Here is a 23866-nt window from a genome sequence, read left to right on the forward strand (position 1 = left end):
CTGTTATGGATACATTTTTTGTATGAAACAATACAGTCAACTTATGGGAATTTCTTATATAATTTAAATTCGAGACTTATTATATAATAATCGAGAATCTTCCAGATGTCCTTTTGATCCCTAGCTGAATGTAAGATGGGAACAATGCAAAATTGTTTGTTGTTGTTGAGTATCACGCATAGATACAATTTCCAAAATACCACAATAAATATTTATGAAATCCTTACTGTTAATCTTCACATGAAATGTTATAAAATAAAATTCACAACTTAGTTCATGTGTTTCTGTGTTATGTGAAACTGAAGAAACATATTGACAATTTGAATATATCATGATATTTAATTTAAAGTACACAATATTACAGATTAGATATTATTTCAGTTAGCGAACTCTTTTATTGTTAATTTAAATGTTTCAAGCTTTTACTGCACACTCAGTTCTGATAATATTTTGCAATCTTATTCACAATATATGTTGACAGAGTGACAATGTCCACTCCAGGGGTTGACATGTCTGACTATGAACAACTGGGCTGCTTACATGATCTCTTTATCAGGCAGGCTCAGAAGACACCAGGGAAGGTTGCAGTGGTTGACTGTGATGGCTCACAAGTAAGTATCAATAGTCAGATTAGAATTTAAGTGATTTTGAACAGAATTACAGATTTTATAATGGTGAGTTATAGTTATAGTAACATAAGAGGATACTCTTTCTGCCTAGAATTATCTTTTCAAAACTATAATTGGTGTTACATTGGAAAACTATGACATTCAGATTCAGAACTTTAATATACTATTGGCTAGGAATACACGTAGTTAGTGTTGATATTATGTTCTAATATTATCAATATAACAATATAGATGTATGTTAAAAATGTATAATATAACTTACACATAGATACAAGTACATAATCACCTACTGTTAAACGCAGCAATTAGCTATTTAATAAACATTAATAACTTGATTAATATATTTTGAGTGAAGGGTGGTGCTTAGTAAAATATTTACTATTCTGTTATTATTTGTCAACATGAAATAAAAATAAGTATTAAAATGTTTACCTAAAATAATACTTATTTCAATATTCATATTCATTTTTCATAATCTCTTGTATTTTATTTATTACAGTTTTAAAAGTATATACTGTATTACCGCCGTTTTAAAACCTGAGATAGTGTTTTTCTTAAATTTTTTAAATCAAGTTAAGATTAGAATAAAGATTTTTCAAAGTTTGAATTTTATGCCTTTGTTTTAATTGAAGATATAATTGTATTAAAAAAAATAACAACAAACAAACAGAGTGTAAACTAAGCATGATAGGACTATACTTTGTGACATTTATTACTTATTTTAACAGAAATGTCAAATGGTGGTGGAAGTTACATTTATGAACGCTTTGATTGAGATCTGTTATGTATCAGACTTAATAGACAAACTACAAGGGCTATTCAGAAAGTAACAGACTTTTTGTAAAAACACTGGTGTTCAGTTTGCATCGAACTGTAGTTACGCACGGTCTGTATCTCTTTGACTTTTCTCACTTTGATTAATTAAAATGTGTGCTGCAATTGAAAGTCCCACCACTTGTGAAGTGCGTTCAGTGATAAGGTTTTTGTTGTCAAAAAATCATAAAACAGTTGAAATATCTCGCCTACTGTGTAAAGTTTATTGAAGGGAACTTATTATTTATGGAATAAGTTTCACTCATTATTATTCCATAATGGCAGTTGTGGCAAGTATTGACTTTAAAAATGGCCGCACCAATGTTCATGATGATACTCGTAGCGGTCGGCCTTCTTCTTCTTCTATGGGGCAGCCTATTGTCTTGCACTTAAGCCTCAAGGGTCTTTTGCGCATCCTAGAAGCACACCATGAGGCCGACCAGTCTATGGTTTCAGCAGTTCTACCGCCGAAAACAACCGATTAGGTCTTCCTGGAGAAATTCGCCACCCAAGTCCAAACTATCAAATACGGCATACTGCTCCCTTGATAATGCATGGCAGTCACAGAGCAGGTTTTCAGCAGTTTCCTTCTGCTCGTCACACATTCTACAGAGCGAATCCTCCTGAAAGATACAGACTCTGTGAAGATGCTTCCTCAGGTGACCATGTCCTGTAATCAGACCCATAACCCGAAAAGACACTGACCTGCTTAGTGAGGAGAGTCAGACGCCACCCTAGGGGAAGGTTACTATAGAAACATTCTGCTTATTCTCAGACCCGGATGGAGCCTCTACCTTCTCTCATGTTCAGTGTGAACCCATTCCGAGACAGCCCCAAAAGATTCAAACCTAGAAATGCCACAAAATGGTTGAGGTCCCATCGTATTGGACGCTGAGCCCAAGTTAGCTAGGACATCAGCTCTTTTGTTCCCATAGATCCCCTCATGACCAGAAACCCAACAAACAGTAAAATTGTTGTTTCTGGCAGGGGAAGAAATGACTTGATAGAAATCCTAGACGTTTGGAGTTGAATACACAAGAGTCCAACGCCTTCAGTGCTGCCTGGCTATCTGTGAAAATTGTCTTACTCCTATACCGCAGACTAAGATTCTCATGAGCACACTCCATAATGGCTGTGACTTCTGCCTCAAAGACTGTGGATAAGGACCCATAGGGACCACCAGCTCCCTAGATGGTCTCACCCTCACAATTCCAGCGCTTGTGCCACTTTTGGTTTTAGAGCTGTCTGCAAACCATTCAAGCTTCTGATCAAGCCTCTCTAAAAGGTATGACAATCCTGAAGGGTTTGATGAAGGAAGATCTTTGTTATATCTGATCCGATATCATGTGCAGAGCATTTCCCTGAATCGGGATTCTAATTCTGCAGTACCCCCTGCTGCAGCCGGTGGCCAACCAAAATATGCCTGCTGAAGACAGTAGGCAATTCTCCTGGCTACAGCTTGAATGACAATGTCCAGGGGGTGAGGTTAAGGCAACAATCTAAATCTGTGCCCGGTGCACTTGGAAAAGCCTCAGTGATAGCAAAGCAAGCCAACCTGTGGATGCTGGACAGACCAGCTACCACTATCTTGGCCGCCGTTTTTGGTCACCAGACAACAGCTCCAAACATTAGTGCAGGTCTAACCACCCTCTAAAGCCAATACTAAAGCCTCTGCTTAAGTCCCCAAGACCTACCTATCACACGTCTGCATTGAATCCATTTCCCTCTGCTGATAACCCTTTCCAGATAGGGTCCCCAGTTCATGATCCAATCAAGAGTTACACCCAGGTACTTAACCTCGGACTTCAACTCAATGGAAGAGTCCTTCAGTAAGAATGGACCAATACCCTCCGACTGACCATCCTAGTAAAGACAACCACGGCAGCCTTGGTGGGGTTGACACTAAGTTCCTTCGGTCGTCCTAGCCGTGACTGAAGATTTTATGTTGAAAACCAATGACAATTTGAAATGGGATTATGTTGAAAAATAGCCTAAGAGTGTAGCTCTTAAATGTATATAATAAAATGTTCCTATTTCAGTTGGTCAATTTTTTATTTTAAAACGTATGTCTGTTACCTTCTGGATAACCCTCATAGGTTCTTATGTTCGTTCTCACTGTAACATGTTTATTTAATAGAAAGGACATTTCTTGATCAGCAATCACATACCATCATTAGTGTTACTTACTGGGCACATTTAAGTAATTTTAAGTAAATGGAAATGAATTTAATACAAATAGTATATAAATTGTAACTTTTTACCGCAGATAACTTTTGAGGAACTAGACAGAATGAGTGATCTTTTAGCAAACAAACTTCACAGACTAGGACTTGGAAAGAACAAAGTTGGAGGTATTTTAATGGAACGTTCATTAGAATACACTGTTGCCTACCTCGGCATTTTGAAAGCAGGTATTGTAAAAAGCTAATCAGTCACCTATTTTACAAGAAACTTATGATTAACTATCAGTATACTTATCTTTAATATACAAAAATAATAAGTTGGTAACACGGCTATGCAATGTTCAAATATAATACTACTGTTCAGAAAATATTTGAGTATATGTGATTTGCATTAATGAGTTTAATGCAGTTTTAGCTTCTTAATGTTTACTGCCTTATTAATTTTCTAAATTTTGTTTCGTACAATCTTAATGTAATATTCTAGTTATTAAGATCCTTTAAACAATTATACTTAACTGAACACTGGTTTTACATTCTTCATACAGTAATATTTAAATTAAATAGTTAAAAATAATTATACATTTCACAGAAGTTATAACTTTAGAAATATAATGGTAGTCACAAAGAGTGAAACATTTTGAAAAGACATATGTCCTACCTTACTTGTTTAATTTAAGATGTGTCTACATTTATTATTATGTCTCATAATTGATGAAGATGTCATGTGATAAACATAACATCAGTTCAATGTAACTACTCATGGACAATTGGGTGCGTCACCATAAAAAATGTTTTATAGTCACAGGATTTTAGTTTTGGTTGGCTATTTATTTGATTAAAACCTAACATTGAGTAAATAAATATATATATATATATATATATATATATATATATATATATATATATATATATATATATATATATATATATATATATACAGTAGAGTCCCGTTAATCCGACCTAATTGGGACCGAGCCCTATTCGGATTATGTGATTGTTCGGATTAGCCAGAATTACAGAAAAATACGGTTTTAAACTTGAGATGGGTCTATTTTGTTATAGAATTATCAACATTGTTTATTAAAACATGTTTTCTGACTGTTGCATTGTATTTCTTGACAAATAAACGTGTTTGTGAATACTAAGCACATTTACCGTATTTAGTGTGAGAGTTCTATTGTTAAGCAATGTGAGCGTACTGGATATTGTACGGGTCCACGCGTTCAATAGTTGTACGAAACTACGCGTCATCCAATAGACTCTTCAATGCGACAGAAGACAATAACTGAATTTATGTCTTTTAACAATTAATATTGTACTCAATAATAATATCAGTACTGTACGTCCAATTTTTGTTTGATTTCACTTCTTAATAAAGTAATTTAACTCATACTTAACCTATAAGTTTCAATTTGGTACTGTATTTAACTTCATTATTTATGTACTGTACCGTACACAATTTGTCTTAATAAAATATTGTATGTCTATTTAATTAAAGTTTTCTTTGTTTATGTACGAAATGATGCACCCATTTTCATTTTTTATGTAATTAGTTCCTATAACTGTTCATTATCGTTATAAATAATTCCTCCTGGACCTGTTCGGATTAACCGACGTTCGGATTACACGTGTTCGGATTAGCGGGACTCCACTGTATATATATATATATATTTAAAAAAAAATATATATATATATAAAAACAGTGTGTCCCATGAACAACCAAACAAACTTCTCAGGTGGTTTCCTCTCATCAAAATAATGAAAAAGTTTATATAAACATAAGATTTTACCTGATTTTCTAAGAAAGGACGGAAATAAAGCGAAACTGATGTTCTTATGGCGTAAAGTTAGTTTTTTAATTTATTGGATTTTATGTAAAATGAATTTAAAAATTGAATGAAATATGTCCCAGATCTATAAGACCAACCATTTCTGAAATATCAGACAAAATACCCAAAATTCGGTCTCGAAAAACATGCTTTGTTTAGATTTGAAGTACATTAACTTCATTAAATGGGTTATACATAATGAATTTAATACATACATAATTTACATGGGTAATACACAATTTGAAGTACATTAACTTCATTAAATGGGTAATGAACACGCAAACTTTATAACCAAAACTTATAGATAATGTAATTTTGAAAAGAATTGTGTAAAATATGCCAATAATAAACAAACACAAATTTTAAAGAATTAATGTTTAAATTAAATCGACACATATGAAAAATAAGACAGAAAATACAATATCTGTTTATAAAATGAACATACTTTGTAAAAAAAATAAACATTTTAATTTCTGATATTTACTAATTTTTCTTCCAATTTTTATATCTTAGATACGCTTGCACAAGCCGGGAGCACCAAACATGTCCCAGTTGAGAGGTAACGGTTGTTTTTGCTGGTTTGTGCAAGCATATCTTTATAAAGTAGCCGTGCTTGCTTATGCGTTGACGGATATTGTAAAAAAAAGTACCGTTGTAATTGTCATAAAAATTTAAAAATAGTTGGTATCTTGTAAAATTTGTACAACCTATTTTAGTGCAGTCATTGAAGCATTATTGCTCCGAATTTTTTTTACTGTGAACCGAATTGCATACAATTTTGGAATTAGGTTCATCTTACCCTTAATTTCAAAAGTGAAAATGATGTGTACTCCGCAACCACCCTGGGGGTGGTTGCCACCCCTTCTCGGGGGTGATTTTTTGTTTTTCAAAATAACCTCGGATATCGCTAGAAGGCCTAATTTTAAGCAAAAAATCGTCTATAAAGTTTTTCGAAAAATCCAATACTTTTCAAGTTATTGGCAATTGAAAATTCGCAATTTTTTCACGTTTTTCATCGGTTTTTTGCAAATATTTCCAAAAATATACGTTTTATCGAAAACTTTATAAAGAAAAAAATTGTAGCAGGGAAAAAAATTAACAATTTGGTCTTTTAAAGTATTCTAAGTGCAATATTAAGCTAGATATTAAAGATCAAAGCTGTTTTTTATTTTGTCTGAAATTTAATCGATGTGGTCAATGCCATCTAGCGGCGAGCAGATGCATTTTAGGCATTCTAATAAAAAATGGTTTCGTAATGCTTGAAATAAGCTTTAAAATGAGCACTATTAAAAGTCTTTTGCACGTAAAATAAGTGAATTGTATTGCAAATAAGAGGAGCATCTAATGTTTTTTTCTTTTAAATCAAAGGGTTTCATAAGTGCCATTTCCACCAAAATTAAAATTAATCGTATTCCGCCTAGAATTAACTTTATTATGAAGGGTTTGATAGATTGTATCAGTTTGGCTGCTTCAGAACACATATTTTTCAAAAAAGTCACGATTGAAAAAAAAATTCAAATTTTAAAAAACCACCTTTTTTCATAATATCTCAAAACTGACGACAGATACGTATAAAAGTGTAGGGATGAAAAATTTAGGTATTTTTCTGAAAAATAATTTTTTTTTGTTTTTTCTGTCAAACAAAAATTGACGGAGATATGATTGTTTAAAGAGCGCGTGGCAGCGCAATCACAACCTCTCTTAAGCCCATTAACCCTTCACCGTTTGAGAAAAAGGTTTTTTACTATATATTGCAATGAAGGATGTTGTAGCTCTCTTAATTACCTTTACAATCTTTTTCTATAACTTGCGATAGCATGAAAATTAAAGGAGTTATGATCCAAACACTTACCATATTTTTTTCTACTTAGTAACTGAAAATTTCGGAGTGTGAATATTTAGAGCAATGTGTACGCAGTATAATAGAGACCCAAAACTATTGTAATGTGTATATATAAACATAATATGGCTCATATATTTTGGAAACGTAGGCATGAATACATACCAACGTTCTTGTATGTATATATATAACACATTTGAGTGAATTTTATATAATTTGTAAATATTTTATTCAATAAATAACAATTTTTTACTCTAAATTAAATTATTTTTAAATATGTAATCATATATATTTACTGTTTTAATTTAGGGGTAGTTTTAAGGGTATAAACGCGTAAGAATATGATAATCATTTTCGAGAGTGTGGAATAATATTTAAATCCTTTTCATTTTATTAAAAAAAATGTTAAACAATTTTTTATCAAGGGTTAGTTTTTAAGGGTTGAAAGGGGGTTAAAAATTTGATAATTATTATAGAGAATATAAAATATTACTTACTCTATACTTACATCCTTTTATGTCGTACCAAAGTATTTTTTTGTGATTTTTTCAATTTAGGGGTTGTTTGCAAGGGTTGTAAGATTTTCAAGGGGTTAAAAATGGTTTTAATATGAGGTAATTGTGTTAGAAAACACTTTACAATTTCACTACATACTATTAGACATGTTTTCTAGCGATAAAATTGCTCAATGTCAATTTTTCCATGAAGGGGTTGTTTACACCCTTTAAAAATAATAGGCGGAGTTCAGATAATTTTCACTTTTGAAGTTAAGGGTAAGATGAGCCTAATTCCAAAATTTCGTGCAAATCGGTTCACAGTAAAAAAATTCGGAGGTAAGACCGTATTTTTCGCTTCAATGACTGCACTATTTAAAACAGCTGATGTCTATCAAAAGACAAAATCTTAGTTGCTCCCAACTTGTGAAAGCATACCTATAAAGTGATTGTGCTGGCTTATATGTTGTTTTTATTGTTCTTTGAGAAAGGTACCATTGGAATTGGTATAAAAATAACTAAATATAGGATACTTTGTTAATATTGTATTTTCAAAAAGTTCTTTTTTCCAAAGGTTAATACAGTTCTCAAGTTTCATAACTTTAACTTAACTGATATTTTTTTATAAAAGACACATACCTACATACAGACAGACAGAAAACTGAAGATTTTAGGACATACCTTCATATGAACTTTATTGCTCATATTTATGTTTAGAACAAAATCCAAAAATATTGGAACATTTTTACTGAACACCCTGTATATATGTATATAGATTCTATAAAATACTTTAAGTAAATATTTTCACAAGAGACAAAAGAATATATTTCAACAAATACTTCTTGTTAATAAAATGTGGAAATAAATCCAATGTGTACTCAATCACGTTTAGCTGATATAACGCTATACTATTGTGTAGCATAATATGTGTGAAAATCTATTCTCACAGTTATTTTTCAGTAAAATATTTACAAATGAAACTATTTTGTATTATGTTATCTATTAAAACCTTTTCATGGTTGTTACATAGGGGTTTTTTAATTTAACATCAAAGTTTTTGAACAGCAACCACTTTATTGAAACCAGTTAAATATTGTTTGTGTACATTACATATTGTTTCATGTATAATTATTGCATGTTTTGTATAAAAAGCATTATTTTGTACAAACATCTCACAAATTACCCTTTACATAAGAACAAAAATCACAAATATATTAAATGATTTCAGGAGGAGCTTATTTACCAATAGAAGTATCATGGCCAAAAACACTGCTAGATTCAGTTCTGGATGATGTCAATCCCTCTGTGATATGTACTAAAGAAGCACTTAGTGCTAGAATAACTCACTCTGGAATCCCTTTCTTTCTTTTGGAAGGAGATTGGCTTCAACAGTTAAGACATGAACAAAAAGATCTTCCCATGAAATCTCCTGTAAAATGTTCTCTAGATGATATTGCTTATGTTGTTTATTCTTCAGGCACTACAGGGAAACCTAAAGGTAAATCTGTGTTAAAATATATTTTCACCAAAAATAATTTTGGAACTAGATCATCCTTAAATGTTTACTGGGTAGCCATCTAGAAACCAAATTTTGGAATAACATGAATTCTGTAATACTATGTAATACTTTCTTGAAAAGTTTAAGGGAGTATTTCATGTTAATAGGATAAAAAAGCAAGAGATGTAAAACACAAGGCGGTGTATTATTGTATCACATTCATGTTGGTTTTCTATATTTTTTAAAAGTGCACTTGAAACTAATGCATTAAATAGTACAATTAAAACCACAAAATATAGAGTGGATGTGTGATGTAGCATCAAATCAGCTAGATTTGTGTATAAAAATACTGAACACGTTTTAAGTGTTCATGTCTTTTCTTGAAAAACACATATACTAATTTAACTCTTTTTTCTAAGAAAACCACTAAAAGTAGGAAACATACAAAGGTTAAATTTATGAGTTGTCAGCATCAGTATTAGTGTGTTAATGGTTTAGTTTTTATAAAGAATATGATTTGAAATGGTTAAGAGATCCAGTCTTTATTTGATACATCTTAAATCTTAAACTAATTAAGACCTTTTAAATTTTCAAAATTGAGTAATTTTTATTTTATTAGGGAGAGATTTGTTGTACATTGATGACTGATGTACTGTACTTTAATTTTACAATACAACTTCAACATTCACAATAAAACTTCTGTACAGAATTTATAGTATCAGAATTTGCTAGTTTCATTTTTATCCCTACTTGTGAAGCCATAAAGTGCTTATCAACCCACATTATCCTACTGCTTTATATACAGAACGTTTAAAAAGAAACTCAGTATTTGCATTTTGTCATGATTTTTTTTTTTTACATTTATCAGTGAAACCTAGGTATTAACTGAAAGGTAAGAATGTGAGTAATGTTTCAGTCAAACAAGGTTTTTGATAAAGAATAATATTAAACCTCTCAAAATTCAATGTAAACGCCTGTATTTTCTATGTTTTTCCAAGTGTCTTGGAATATCTGCTATGAACTTTTGCAAGAATTGTTGAGGTACATTTGTCAGCACTTGCTGAATCCTTTCTTCTAGTTCATCAAGATTCCTAGGTTGTGTGATAGCCTTAATCCTTTGCCCAACCCTAGAGGAAAAACTCACAAGGCATGAGATCTGGACTATGAGCAAGCCGTTCATCTAGTTCTTAACGACCTAACCAACGTCCTAGGAAGCGGTTGTCAAGCCACTCTCGAACATTCAATGCGAAGTGTGGTGGAGCTCCATCTTGCAGAAATACCTGTTCTCAATGTTATCAAACGCTGAAAAAAGTTTGCCGAACTCTGTTTTCGAGAATAGTGAGGTACCGCTCGCTCTCCATTCATAATCTTAAGGCCAAATTCTGCCTAGTAATGTGAATTGTGGCAATTAAAAAAACCCCAATATGAAAAACCACTTTGTCAGTCCAGACAATGTTATCAAAGAGTTCTAGCCAATCTTCAACCACCCAAGCATAATTTCTTCATATTCCATCAGCAATCACAGTCTTCAGGAAATATTTCTTGGCAGTATAAATGTGTTTCAAGGGTTAAATCTGAGAGACTTTAGGACTGTTATAACAGTATACCGTGTAAGACCACTCTCACGTGCTGTTTTTCCGAGACTTCTTGTGAACATCTCTTTAATGATTTGAATATTCTCTTCTGATCTGGATGTTGATGGATGGTTTTTATACCGTCTTTCACTGATCCAGTAGTTATTAATTGTGAATGACAGTTTTTTTAATGTTTTTGGATCCAACACAGCATGTGGTACGTTGATATTGTGCCACCACCTTTGTACTTTTACTACTGACTGCCAGACTTTGTAACGGCAAGCAATTTGCACTCACTCTTCAGGTAAAAATCCTCCTGTGGCCATTTTCTTGAATTTGATTTAATTCTCGTCTATAAGAAAAAAATTTAATTACATGTATTTGGCTGAAACTGACAAACCTTCCAGTCAAATACAAATAGGGAGTTTCTTTTTTAACCACCCTGTATACACTATCATATTATGATATCTCAGTATTGTGTATTAACTGTCTTTTTTATTATGAATCACAATAGTATACAAGCAAATATGAGTTAAATGGACTTACTATATGAATACAATTTGTGTAAAAGAACTGTTACATTGCAAAATGTGTTTCTGAACAGGTATACAATGTCCTCACCGTGGAGCTGTTTTCTCTTTTACTTGGAGACATCGTGCATATCCGTACAATGAACATGACAGAGAGGCATGCAATGTCTTCTTTGTTTGGGAAATGTTGCGCCCTCTAGCTCAAGGTCAGTAAAAATGTAGAACACTCAGTTTAATTTTATATGTTAACATGTGTGCATTCTATTTAAAGGATATTATTAATTGCACAGAACTCGGTAAAGCTAATCTTAATGTAGAGAAGGTATTGAGATAGGAGGATACACATTGAAAAATTATCTCAAACTCTTTAGAATTTCCTTTTGTTCACTTAGGACAAGAAGTTAAAAACCTCTCATTGCACTTAGCCTTAAAAGGACCCTTGCTCTTTCTTCCGGAATGACAGGATATTCAGGATGGATAAAGTTGGGGGTAGGGTCTGCCTCCTCTTGAGATCCCATGAGCAGAGATAACGAGCACACTATATCTCAGTCATGTCATCTTGGAACAAGGGAGGCAGTTGTGTTCTAACCTCTCCAGTCAAAGCAGACAGGTGACAGCACTACCTTATGTCCAGGCTAGCAACAAGCCTTTAACACTAAGAGAGCTCCACTCACAACAACAGTCATTGTATGCAACAGACTAGACCTCTCCACCAACTACCCAAATATCTTGACATGTGTGGTTAGTGATGTGATACTCCTAAATATCCAAAGGGTTTCCCAGATATAAATGACACCGGTCATTGCTGTACCCAGTGTAGGTTCAATTAGAAGATATTAAGTTTGTAAAAAAGTTCTCAGGGTTTTAATAGGTAAAGTTCAAAGTGGCATAACTTCAGTAATACTGACTCCATTTGATTGGAATATGTGCCAGCAGAATCAGCACATTATTCTGAAACATGTTACAAGTTGATTGATTCCTACAGGATAAAAACTTGGTGCACAAGATTCAATGAAGTTGACGAAATACGTTTTTGTCTTGTTCCGATTAGTGAAGGTTCTACCGGTGAGAAGGTAATCAAAGTGCTTGAAAAGGTGGTAGTCGGTTGGTGGGAGCTCTGCTGTGTATGGTGGGTGAAGCAGAAATACAACGTTCATTTCGTTTAATTTTTGGATGGTGATTTGTGCAACGTGCGGATGGGTGTTGTCATGGAGCAGGATCGGCCTCTTCTGTTGACCAGTACCGCTGTTGTTGATGCATTTTTGGTATATTTCATTGATTTCTTCAGAATAGGACTCTGCTGCGATGGTTTGGCCAGGTTCTAAAATATTGTAGTGGATATCACCAGCTGCAGACCATCATATTATAACCATTATTATAGTCTTCTTTTAGTGGGTTTTCGGTTTTGGGAAGTGCCTGAGAGGCTCGTCGGGAGTCCAACACCTCCGGTTATCGTACAGGATCCACTTCAATCCAAAAAAGGGTTGTTTTGGTTTTGCAGAAGCAAAGAAGAACAGACATCAAAACTTGACATTTTCCATTGATTTTTCAAGTCATGAGGCACCCATCTTCTGAGTTTTTTCACCTTCCAATATGTTTTAAACCATTTAAGAATACAGTCCACCACTATACATGGTGACTGAAGCTTACTTCCTGTGTAATCTGTCAAGCCATTTGCTCTGTTTACCAGGGTCCAGTCAGAAGCCATATAAGCCAACCAGAACATTTCTTTTAGGGAATTACTTTTTCTATATGTAAGAAAAATTGTTTTACATAATGTTCCAAAGATTTAATGAATAATAAGAAAAACCAGAGCTTACTGCTTATAATGCATGCAAGAGCTTAATTTAAAAAGAGTGGTAGAAAAACCATTACTTAGGTGGTATTGTTGGAATTTGTAAAAAAGCTAGTCCTAAGTATTGTTGTGATTAAAGCTACACAATTTTAATTTTATTATGATGGATCTTTGTAAATATCTGGATATGTTTTGTAAGAAAAGAACAAGTGGTAAAATAAACAAAAATCTCTCAATTAATCTTATTCTCAAACATTAAAATTGTAAAATATTCGAAGATTTAATCTTGTTAAGATTATGAAAATTTAGCCTGTCAAACCAATAAATGATGTCTGGAAACATGTCACTGCATCAGTGGGGGTGGATAGTAATGTAATTTAAATCATATATATTTTGTTTTTCTTGCGTGTTATTCAATCTCAAACAGGAATTGGAATGCTTGAAACATATGCTTTTAATTCTAATTACAAAGTAATGTTCTAACATTGCTTAAAGATGGATATGCATATAAAACCAAGGACTCAACTCACACTTTATGCCCTTACTTGGAGATCTGAGGGGTATGGAATACCTCCCAGGTAAAAGGGGGAGTCCAGGGAAAATTTTTGAAATTTAAAGTCTAAAAACACAGATTTTATGCACTTTTGCGTCTTTTAGAACATTAAGGTTATGTTTCTCAATTTGATTTATTATTGACTGAATTGATAGGTTCAATACTCTTTTTTATACCACTATTATATTAAATAAACTACTGAAAGTTTCTGGGTCAAGAAAATAAAACAACAGAATATAGTGAACCAATAAGTAAAGACATTCTAGAAGCTATTTTCTTATTGGAATTATTTATAAATTTAAAAACAAACACTCCAATAATATATTTTTGTATTTCTGTTTAACAAGAATAAAAAATATATTATTGGGGTGTTTGTTTTTAAATTTATAATAATTAAAGAGTTTAATAATGGCGCACACACAACAAAAGTTTATTAACTATTAAAATAGGTACATAGTCTTTTTTATTATACATGTATAAAAGGGCTTTTGTTGCTTTCAATTCGGAGAATGAATGAATTATGTCCAAATAATCAATTGACAGCTTGTTTTCAATTGATAAAATTGAAAGGCTGTTAAATCTTCCTTGAGACAGTGTTGACCTGAGGTAAATTTTTATCAACTTCACCTTTGAAAAGCTTCGTTCAGTGGAGGCGACTGACATGGGCATTGTGGATACAATCCATAACGCTATCCACAGGTTGAAAAACTATTGAAGTTTTTTGCCATTCTTATTGAAAACTTTATGGCAAGTAAAAAGTCTAGAAATTATCCACTGTCGTGAACATGTTAAATATACAATGTTAATTTTTCTAAGAGCAACTAATAAATACAACACAGGCAAATTTGACAAATTAACATTATTATGGAAGTAAAACATCAGTATATAAAACTCCAATGTCAATAATTTTAATCTGAAATAAGCAGCTGCTTCTCAAAAATTATAAGGGAATGATGAATTACCATATTAAGAACTATATCCTGCACATTTGTTTTTAATTTCTCCAATAATTTCTTAAGTGTTTAACACCAGTTCATTGATTTCATAGAGTCTGTTTCTAAGTTCATTCTGTACTTTGTAATCTCAAAGATAAAACAAGTATACAGAACTCTTTCTTGTATATAATATATTTAATTTGTCTGAAGAAACAATCAACACTTAATCCAGACTGAACAAAATTGGTTGAAGATTTCATGAATGTTAAGTAACATATATTTTTGAATTTTTAATAAATTTTTTACATATTTTCAGGTATACCAATGTACATAATTCCAGATGACACCATCTACGATCCTCCAAAACTTGCACAATTCATCCTTAGAAATAAAATTACAAGAATGCTGTTTACACCCTCCTTGCTTCAAGCATTACTTGAATATAAAGGAGTAGATCTTCAAAGGAGTTTGAAGTCATTGAGGTAATGAACAAATTATCATAATTAAATATTTAATGGTTTAAATCGTTAAATAAGTTTAAGAAATTATTTTATAAAATAATTTCCAGGATTTTGTCCTTTGAAATTGGCTGATATATAATACATTACAACATTCTTGGTCAAGATAATCTTGACTAACAGTGATATGCTCAGAGCTCAGAGAAGTGATAACCAAGGACACCTCCACTGATAGAATGATTGCAGTATTGTCATCATATATAAGTGGTTGCAATGTTTATTCTTATTGAATTGATCTTGATTTAGGCTATCGGATCTAAACTACTAACAGACCAGTACATGTTTTTTATTAATAGTTAGTTAAGTTTTATGTTGTATAATTTTCAGATTGAGCATAACTACATTAACATGCCCCATAATAATAGAATATTTACAAAAAGTTGTCAATAAACATAATTTTTTAATGTAGGAAATATTTTAAAACACTTGTCTTTTATATCACTTGCAATTTTGCAGACAAATAGTATATTGTGGTGAGGTTTTAACAACAGTCCTAAGAAATAAGGTGGCTGGTTTTCTGCCCTGGATACAACAGCTCAACCTCTACAGTATATCCGAGTGCCATGATGTCTCAAACGCAGGTATTTACACTGTAATACTTAGCCCTCTAGAATATAGTTTTATTGAATTTAAATGAATCTCTACATCATAATGCCATGATGTTTTTAACAGAGATATTTATCTTTACTAAAATAGTTTAGCTCCTCAAAGTATAATTTTATCAAATCCAAATGGATTTCTACATCATAGCACCATGATCCCTTTAATGCTTATATGCTTTAATATTTTATTCCCTAGAGTATAATTTTATCATAAATGAATGAATCTCTTCATCAAAATGCAACAATGTCTGAAACAAGTGTATTTACACTTGGAGTCCCAAAAGTTCCACCCCAACCTTATAACTTTTGAATGGTTAACTGTTTACAAATATATCATATAAAAATAAGTAATATCATATGCTCAAAATATGTATGACAGATTTTTAAAGTTACTCCTCCCAAAATGTGAATAGGGAACTACTTAAAAATTAGAAATGGGTAATGTATTGAGTAAGCTCAAATTAAAGGTCTTGATGAGGCTAAAATAATGATACAAATAAACCGTTCTTTACAAAATGGTACCGTTTGAACAAAACTAAAATTCTACCATCACTTGATGTTATGTAAACTTATATAACTCCATTATCACAATTATTCTTCTTTTATAAAGACCTTCAAAATGAGGTCTGACATGATGGAGCTACTGGTCAATATGATAACCCTTCCCCAAAAATGTGAGTTTATAGGAACAAGTAAAGGATTAAATACTTTGTAGTTTTACTAAACTCTAAATTTTTTTACTAAAGGGCATTGTTACATGCTCTTACATGGACAGTTGAAAACTGTACAGAATAATTCAGAACACCTCTGATTTGTAATAACTGCATGGTCATCATGTTGCCTTCTATACTATAATATTTCTATGACCTAGTTGTTTTTGGTCATTTGTGATTCAAGTTTAGTGTATAGTTGTATATTGTGGTTAAGTGTACATACATTATTTTAAATAATTTGTTATGCATGCAAAATATGCTAAACTTATAAACAATTTTCTCCTTAACTATTATAGTAGTGATTTTTATTATATTACACCAAACTATAATTAAGAGAAAAAGCCCATTATAGTTGAGCCTGTACTCTGTGAAATATACTAAAACTATTTACTAAAAGCGTTAAAAATGTTTCTCAGAGTATGCATTATTCTTAAATTAAGTTTAGTTGAAGCTTATTTTTCTCGAATTTGTTGTAACCTCAAAATGTTAATGTTCTTAGTAGGTGTACAAATTTGCAAAAAATTGTTGTTCTTTTATTTAAATTAGGTTTTTTTAAACATTATTATTCTAAAATTTAATTTGCCAATATATTAGAATATTTTTAAAAGCTGCAACTGGGTTTATAACTTCAACACAATGGTTTAGTTTAAATAATAGATTTTTTTAAGTAGAAAGTTGAGTGTGTTATTTATGTTGTAGATTTATCAGATCCACAGCTTGATCTAAGTTCAAGACAGTTCTGTCCAGTTGGAAGATTGTTAACTGGAGTTCAAGTGGTTGTTCTGGATCAAGACCTCAATATTAAATCGGTTGGAGAACCAGGAGAGGTAGTATGAATTACTTAATTGTAAACATTAATGTTTTGAAACTTTACAAACTTTGAACTTTATACATGAAGTTAGGATCCAACAAATTGAAACTGATAAAATTTATTTAAGGGCTAAATACTATACTTAGATATTTAATTACATAGATTTCTTTTGCAGATTTCTTTTAATACATAGAAACATTTTCATACACAAGAATTGTTCAGTGTTTAATAATTTCATTTATTTTGTGATGGTTATTATCAAAACATTTAAGAATGTTTTAATATTCTAAAAATTATGAAAGGAATATCAAAACAACATTTTATATGAAGGGAATCTAAACCAAACTACTTTAAAGGAAGTTTTTCCAGACTTTGCTTCAATGTTTCATCACTTAGAAAGATTTGTCTTTATTCTAGTAAACATTATAAGGTTCTGTGCTGAAACTGAATGAGAAGTAATAAAAAACCCCATTTGTATGGCCATCTTTGTTGTGCATTTTTTATGTCTTGATTGAAGATAATTACGTACTTTACTTTGAATTTACAAATGACTCGCTTATAATTTTTTTACTGCAAACCAGTTTTATTTACCTATGAATCACATATAAGTTCTAACATTTTGTGTATATTAAAATGGAATGACACTTTGGCTTTAAAACATTATGTACCAAATTTCACTATTGTTGTTGTTGGCTCATGTTGTAGTGGGATTTTATACTGTGTTGGTATTGCATACTACAGCCACTTGTGAAGCAAAGTTTATTGCACAAGAACAGGGCACTGTTCAGACGTGGACTGGAAAGTAAATTTACTTAACTCATTTCCTGCGATCAGAGCCCCGTTCAAAAATAGTTCACAAATATTCCTTACTATCTGAACCGTTGTAAATCTCCATGTACTAAACTCTTATTGCTACTCAAAATTTGGTAATTTTTTTCTTTAGTTGTTATACTTGAATTGTAATTATTCTGATTAATTGGGAAGCCTGAATAATTTAAAATTCATTATTTTAAAATTTATAAAGTTTGTTTTATATTCAACTAGCGGGCCCGGCGCGCTTTGCTGCGCATTTCAATAATTTTTTGCAAAAGTTGCCCGCGGCTTTCGCACGCAATTTCCCGTTGAAAAACAGTACACTATACTCACTTATTCTTTTTCTATCACATTCTAAACATTGCTGAGATAATTGATAGTCGTTCCATCGTGAGCCTCTTGGGCGTATTATGAAGGTATGTACCATATTCCTGCCTCTATCTAGCTGTTACCCACGGCTTCGCACGCAAATCTTAAGAACCGAAGTCCTTATATTACTTAATAAATTTTTTTTTTTACTATAATAAATTTTAGATTAAATTAGTTATATCTCCGATGCCACGATTGAGCTTGCTTTGTTGTCTCGATCGAGAGAATATGTACACACGGAGTTTTGAGAACCATACTTCTGTCAAAAAAAACAACTAAGGTTGATTTTATAACATTCTTTATATTTGTAGCCAACGTAAGATAGTAATTATGATATCTGCATTACTCTTCTGATCAAGCATGAGCATGGTTTATATTAAATAAATATTGCAGTTAAAGGTGAATTTTTACGTCAAATTTGAATTGTATTATCTGGATAGTAAAGTCTATGTTTAACAGTGATTGCAAAAACAGTTTAAACAAAATTTGTCGTTTCTCTTAAGCTTACTCTATGCTTTAAAACTATAAGTGTAATATATGTTTACAAAGAACAGCTGATTAAAAATTTGAAAAGACGTTAACATATGTTTGCTGCAATGCATTTCTTATGGGTATTTCTGTAACCAGTGGGGCGGAATCCTGAATCGGGAAAGGGATGGGGCATAGCTTATAAACCTTCTCCGTGGAAAAATACATATACGTACAAATTTTCATCATGATCGGTCCAATAGTTCACGATTCCATAAAGGACAAACATACAAACATTCATTTTTTATATATATAGATTTGTATAAATGGAAATAGCTTAATTTAATTTTCCATAAATTTTTTATCACAAAAAGTACTTGCTCAACCGGGACCCGACCCAGATCTCTCACTTGTCGATGTGAGCATGTTATCACCACTACACCACAGAGCCCTTACTTTTTACAATTCAATTATTTTGTATTCGGCCAATTCTATCAGGTATGTGTTAAAATAACCAAACTAACATATGATCGGAAGACCAAATACCTGCAAAACCTTATATATATATATAATATATATATTATAACCTTATATTATAAGGTTAATTTAATTAAAGTGCAGTTTTATGTTTAATTGTTTTATGACAAGTGTTGTCTTACATACACATATATACATTTTTGAATCACTTAAAATCAGGCTTAATATTTTTGTAATTAAAACAAGTGTTTCCTATCTTACACACATACATGTGTGTGTGTGTGTGTGTGTGTGTGTGTGTGTGTGTGTGTGTGTGCGTGTGTGTGTGCGTGTGCGCGCGCGTGTGTAAGACAACACTTGTCATAAAGCAATTAAACATAAAACTGCACTTTCATTAAATTAATTGAGGATCTGAAGGAATATCAGTGCTATTATAAATATGTATGCTAATGGGTTAAGAAGCAATTAAATTTTAATGTCATACATTTGTATGTTCATAGATTTATGTTGGTGGACCTGGCCTTGCCATCGGTTACCTTAACAGGCCTGATCTGAACAAAGCGAAGTTCATTGCTCGTCCTGCTCACGTGCCTCCAAGTGTCGGAGACCGGTTGTATCGGACAGGAGACTGGGGCTATCTGCTCAGTGACGGCAGCCTGGAAGTCTGTGGTCGATGTGACACTATGGTCAAGATCAGAGGATATACTGTAGAGCTCGAGGTATACTCCATAATTTAGATTATTTTATTACCAGCTGCTGTGAAATATTTTCTTACTGTAAAACTAAAATTCCTATATATACAGTTCGGAAGAGTGGAAAATGAAATGTACAGGGTACAATATGACAGTAATGTACATCTTCAGAGAAAATTAGATTTATTCATCTGATTGTTACAAATGGTTAGAATTTTTTTAAATAGTCTCCTCCAGCATCATTACACCTACAGAGTCAATTCTGCCATGCCTGGAGAGTACTCTGCAACTCCTCGACTGGAACCTCATGAACATTGTAACATGAGCTTGGATATTCTCCACCGTCTCTCAGTGCTTTACCTTCAGCTCTCTCTTCAATCAGGTGAACAAAAAAAAATTCATATGGACCCAAGACAGGACTGTAAAGTAACAAAGAGGCCATTGGCACCCAAGACAGGAGTCTTGTTCTGGGTCAGATAATAGGTAACAAAGAAGGCCATGTGGCTGAAGGCCATAATGTCATGTTCAAGTTTGAAGAAGTTTTTGATTTCAAACCAGACACACGTGATCCAACAGGTAAAAAGCGTCGACAGTTTGTCTTTGCAGTACAAATTCAAAATTGATGATTCCTTGGACATCAAAGAAGACAATCAGCATTGTTTTGTTTCTCACGTGTGCCTTTTTGGGTTTGATAGAAGATTTTGTGTGCCACCTTCCCCATTGAGATCTCAAAATGCATTTCTCTTCAAAGGCCTCTTAAAGAATTAGATGTTTCCGTTGCATTCTTCCCAAACCGCACTTTAAACTTGATCGCGTACTGCAGCTCCTGTGAGTGGTTTATCGCACCGTGACATAATAAAAAAACTAACTTCATGCAAAACACACATCCTACTATTCTTACTGCTTGGAGTGAATTGAGACAGCGTGTTTGGAAGGGCAGAACCCCTACCACATTATCCGACCGGTCCAAGCACCCTAAGATAAATAGTCACATCACAATAAAATCATGTTCATTACTTTCATAATGCACCCTGTATTACTCAATTTTAAGACAAATTAAAATTCATTGTCTGGGGTTTTACAAAGCCTATCAGTCATAGGGCCTTATCTATCTGTCTGTCACAATATTTCAAAAACAAACTGGTAATTTTGTTTTTATTTTTTTAATTTCAAAAACAACATACTTAAAATTGTGTATTAAGCTTCATTTGTAAAATGTTACTATTTAAACACTAATATTAAACTCAGTTTAATAGAAACAAATCTGAATGTATCATGTAGCAAAATATATCAAGAAAGATTTCTTTTATAGATTTTTTTGCAGGAACTTCATTTCTACTAGAACAAGTTCTATGATGTGTCATTTTTGTGACAACTTTTGTTTTTTTATTATTGTCTGTCTGTCTATATGTCGAAAGAACATATCGAGAATGAAATAAGCTATAGATTTGGTATTTTGCATGCAATCTTAGTGAAGCCTGTTTTGACATGTGATGTGGCGTTCTTCTGCCTTGTAATATCTAAGACCTAAATAACTGTTGTTAATACCCTTTTATTTTACCATGTAGCTAGAAAGCTGGGATGTTTAATATAGTCTACTTTAATATTTTGGGTTCTAATAAGAAACATACAACATGGTAACATGATATTTTTATTTTAAAGCTCAGGAAGAAAACCCCAAAAAAATACTGGTGGACATTACATAAAAAAATTGATGCGGAAGTGCATACAATTTCTCAAAGAATGATATATTTCTCTTAACATTTCTCTAGTTGGTTTCATGTTAGTTCCATTAGAGTTGCATGCAACAAGGTACTTTTAGCCTTTTATGAACTTAAATTGATCCATAATTTAAAAATCCTTGAAAATATCAGAAATTTGATACATTAAATTATTAAGTTCATGAATGTGGATAACGGTTGCAAACTTCCTCCTTGTTAACCTTTTCATAAGTAGATTTATTTGCTACTAAATAATACTAATGTTCCAGAAATTCACTTCTTATTCACTTCAAAAAGTAGAAAATAAAAATGGTTTTATATCTTTTATTTGTAGTTAATATAAATATGATCTTTTTATTAGAGTTAAACAAACTAAGTTGAGTTTCTACATTTAGAATAAATTAGGAGAGATTACAACAAAATGTGAAATGTTAGAGGAATTTTCTGCTAACACAGTCACTTGTGGCTATAACTAAAAAGTTTCTTTATACAATTTTCATCTAAAAATAAAAACCGATATTCTTTTGCTATTGTTTAGTTATTCCCGTAAAAGAGAAATTATTATGGATATTGTAAACAACCCAACTAAAACATTATACTTTAATTTTTACAGGCAGTGAAAACAAATCTGATGGACTTGCCTGGCATATTGTCTGCCTGTATTCAGGCTTTTGGGCCTGAAGGAGAGGACAAAACATTGGTAGCTTTTGTTACACCTCAGGAAAATGTAACACTTTCAAATCGGGAGCTGCGATTACAACTGAAGAAAAGATTGCCATTTTATATGATTCCTTCTAGATTTATTCCCCCCCCCCCCCACCCCCCCCCCCCCCCACCCCCCCCCCCCCCCACCCCCCCCCCCCCCCACCCCCCCCCCCCCCCACCCCCCCCCCCCCCCACCCCCCAAAACATTATCCTTTATAAAAGCGTTCAGAATGTTATAATATTAATATTTTTTTTAAAATTATTTATGTTTACCTGTACAGTGCAATAACACTACTTACTTATATCTATTTAACAATAAATATTATAGGCAGTATCAATCATAATAAAACCAGATAGGTTTATAATCCAAAATATCATTAAAAAAAAAATCATTAAAGGAAATTTGCATTTCTAATTCTTCTTATTTTATAAAGTAAACTTATAATTTCAATATTATGAAAGGGTTAATCATAATAAAACCAGATAGGTTATACCCCAAAATTATCATTTAAAAAATCATTAGAGGAAATTGCATTTCTAATTCTTCTTATTTTATAAAGTAAACTTATAATTTCAATATTATGAAAGGGTTGTAAAATTGTATAAACACAATTTTTTTTTTTAATACGAAAATTCACATAGAAATCTAAATAAGTCTATTTGTTACAATTCTCTAACTAAAAAGAGTTTTGTGTGGATTCACGTCAATAAATAAAATATGTAGACTTAATAAGTGATTAATATTTACAAAACGTTATAAAATAAATGAAAAAATACGTTGTTTGCTTTTAGAAATTCCAAACAAATATTACTTATCATTCTAAATTTGGAAAATATTGTCTTAGTAAATGGACACTCTTGAAAGCATGAACAAATAAAAAATATAGTTAATTCAAATGTTAGAAGATAATTATAGACATACACATAGACAAGAAATCATTTGTTCGATATATTAGTTGAAAATTATAAGAAACAATCCGTTAAAATAGTTTATCAAAACTGAACTTGTAAATTAAATATTTTAGATATAAACTATTTTTTCTTTCTAAATTGAGATGAGATAAATAATGTGACCCTATGACTATTGACAATGTAATATAAATGTAAAGCCTATCTATAACAGTCTATAGCATTCAACCCATTAACTTTTTTTTACTGCTTCTTTCTTTTAAAGCACAATTCTTCTAATCTATAAGTTATGGGTTTTGAGTTTCTGATTTTCAATGGGTACATTTAAATCTTCATTCAATCATTTTCAATTTAATGCTATGAGTTACATGCTGGGCGATTCCTTCATTTTCTTT

General features: G+C 31.9%; 1 protein-coding gene across 1 annotated transcript; it reads left to right on the forward strand.

Moving 5' to 3' along the window:
- Positions 1–463: 463 nt before the first annotated feature.
- On the forward strand, positions 464–22656 carry LOC124361509 (mycosubtilin synthase subunit C-like; the record flags this gene model as incomplete). The annotated part of the gene is made up of 9 exons (XM_046815566.1): positions 464–611; positions 3709–3853; positions 9017–9286; positions 11465–11596; positions 14990–15155; positions 15648–15772; positions 17206–17333; positions 19945–20163; positions 22471–22656. Coding segments are annotated over exons 1-9 (1494 nt in total), but the record flags the coding sequence as incomplete, so codon positions are not given.
- Between the last annotated feature and the right edge of the window lie 1210 nt (positions 22657–23866).

The sequence above is a fragment of the Homalodisca vitripennis genome, chromosome 4 (assembly GCF_021130785.1).
Source record: "Homalodisca vitripennis isolate AUS2020 chromosome 4, UT_GWSS_2.1, whole genome shotgun sequence".
Lineage (NCBI taxonomy): Eukaryota > Metazoa > Arthropoda > Insecta > Hemiptera > Cicadellidae > Homalodisca > Homalodisca vitripennis.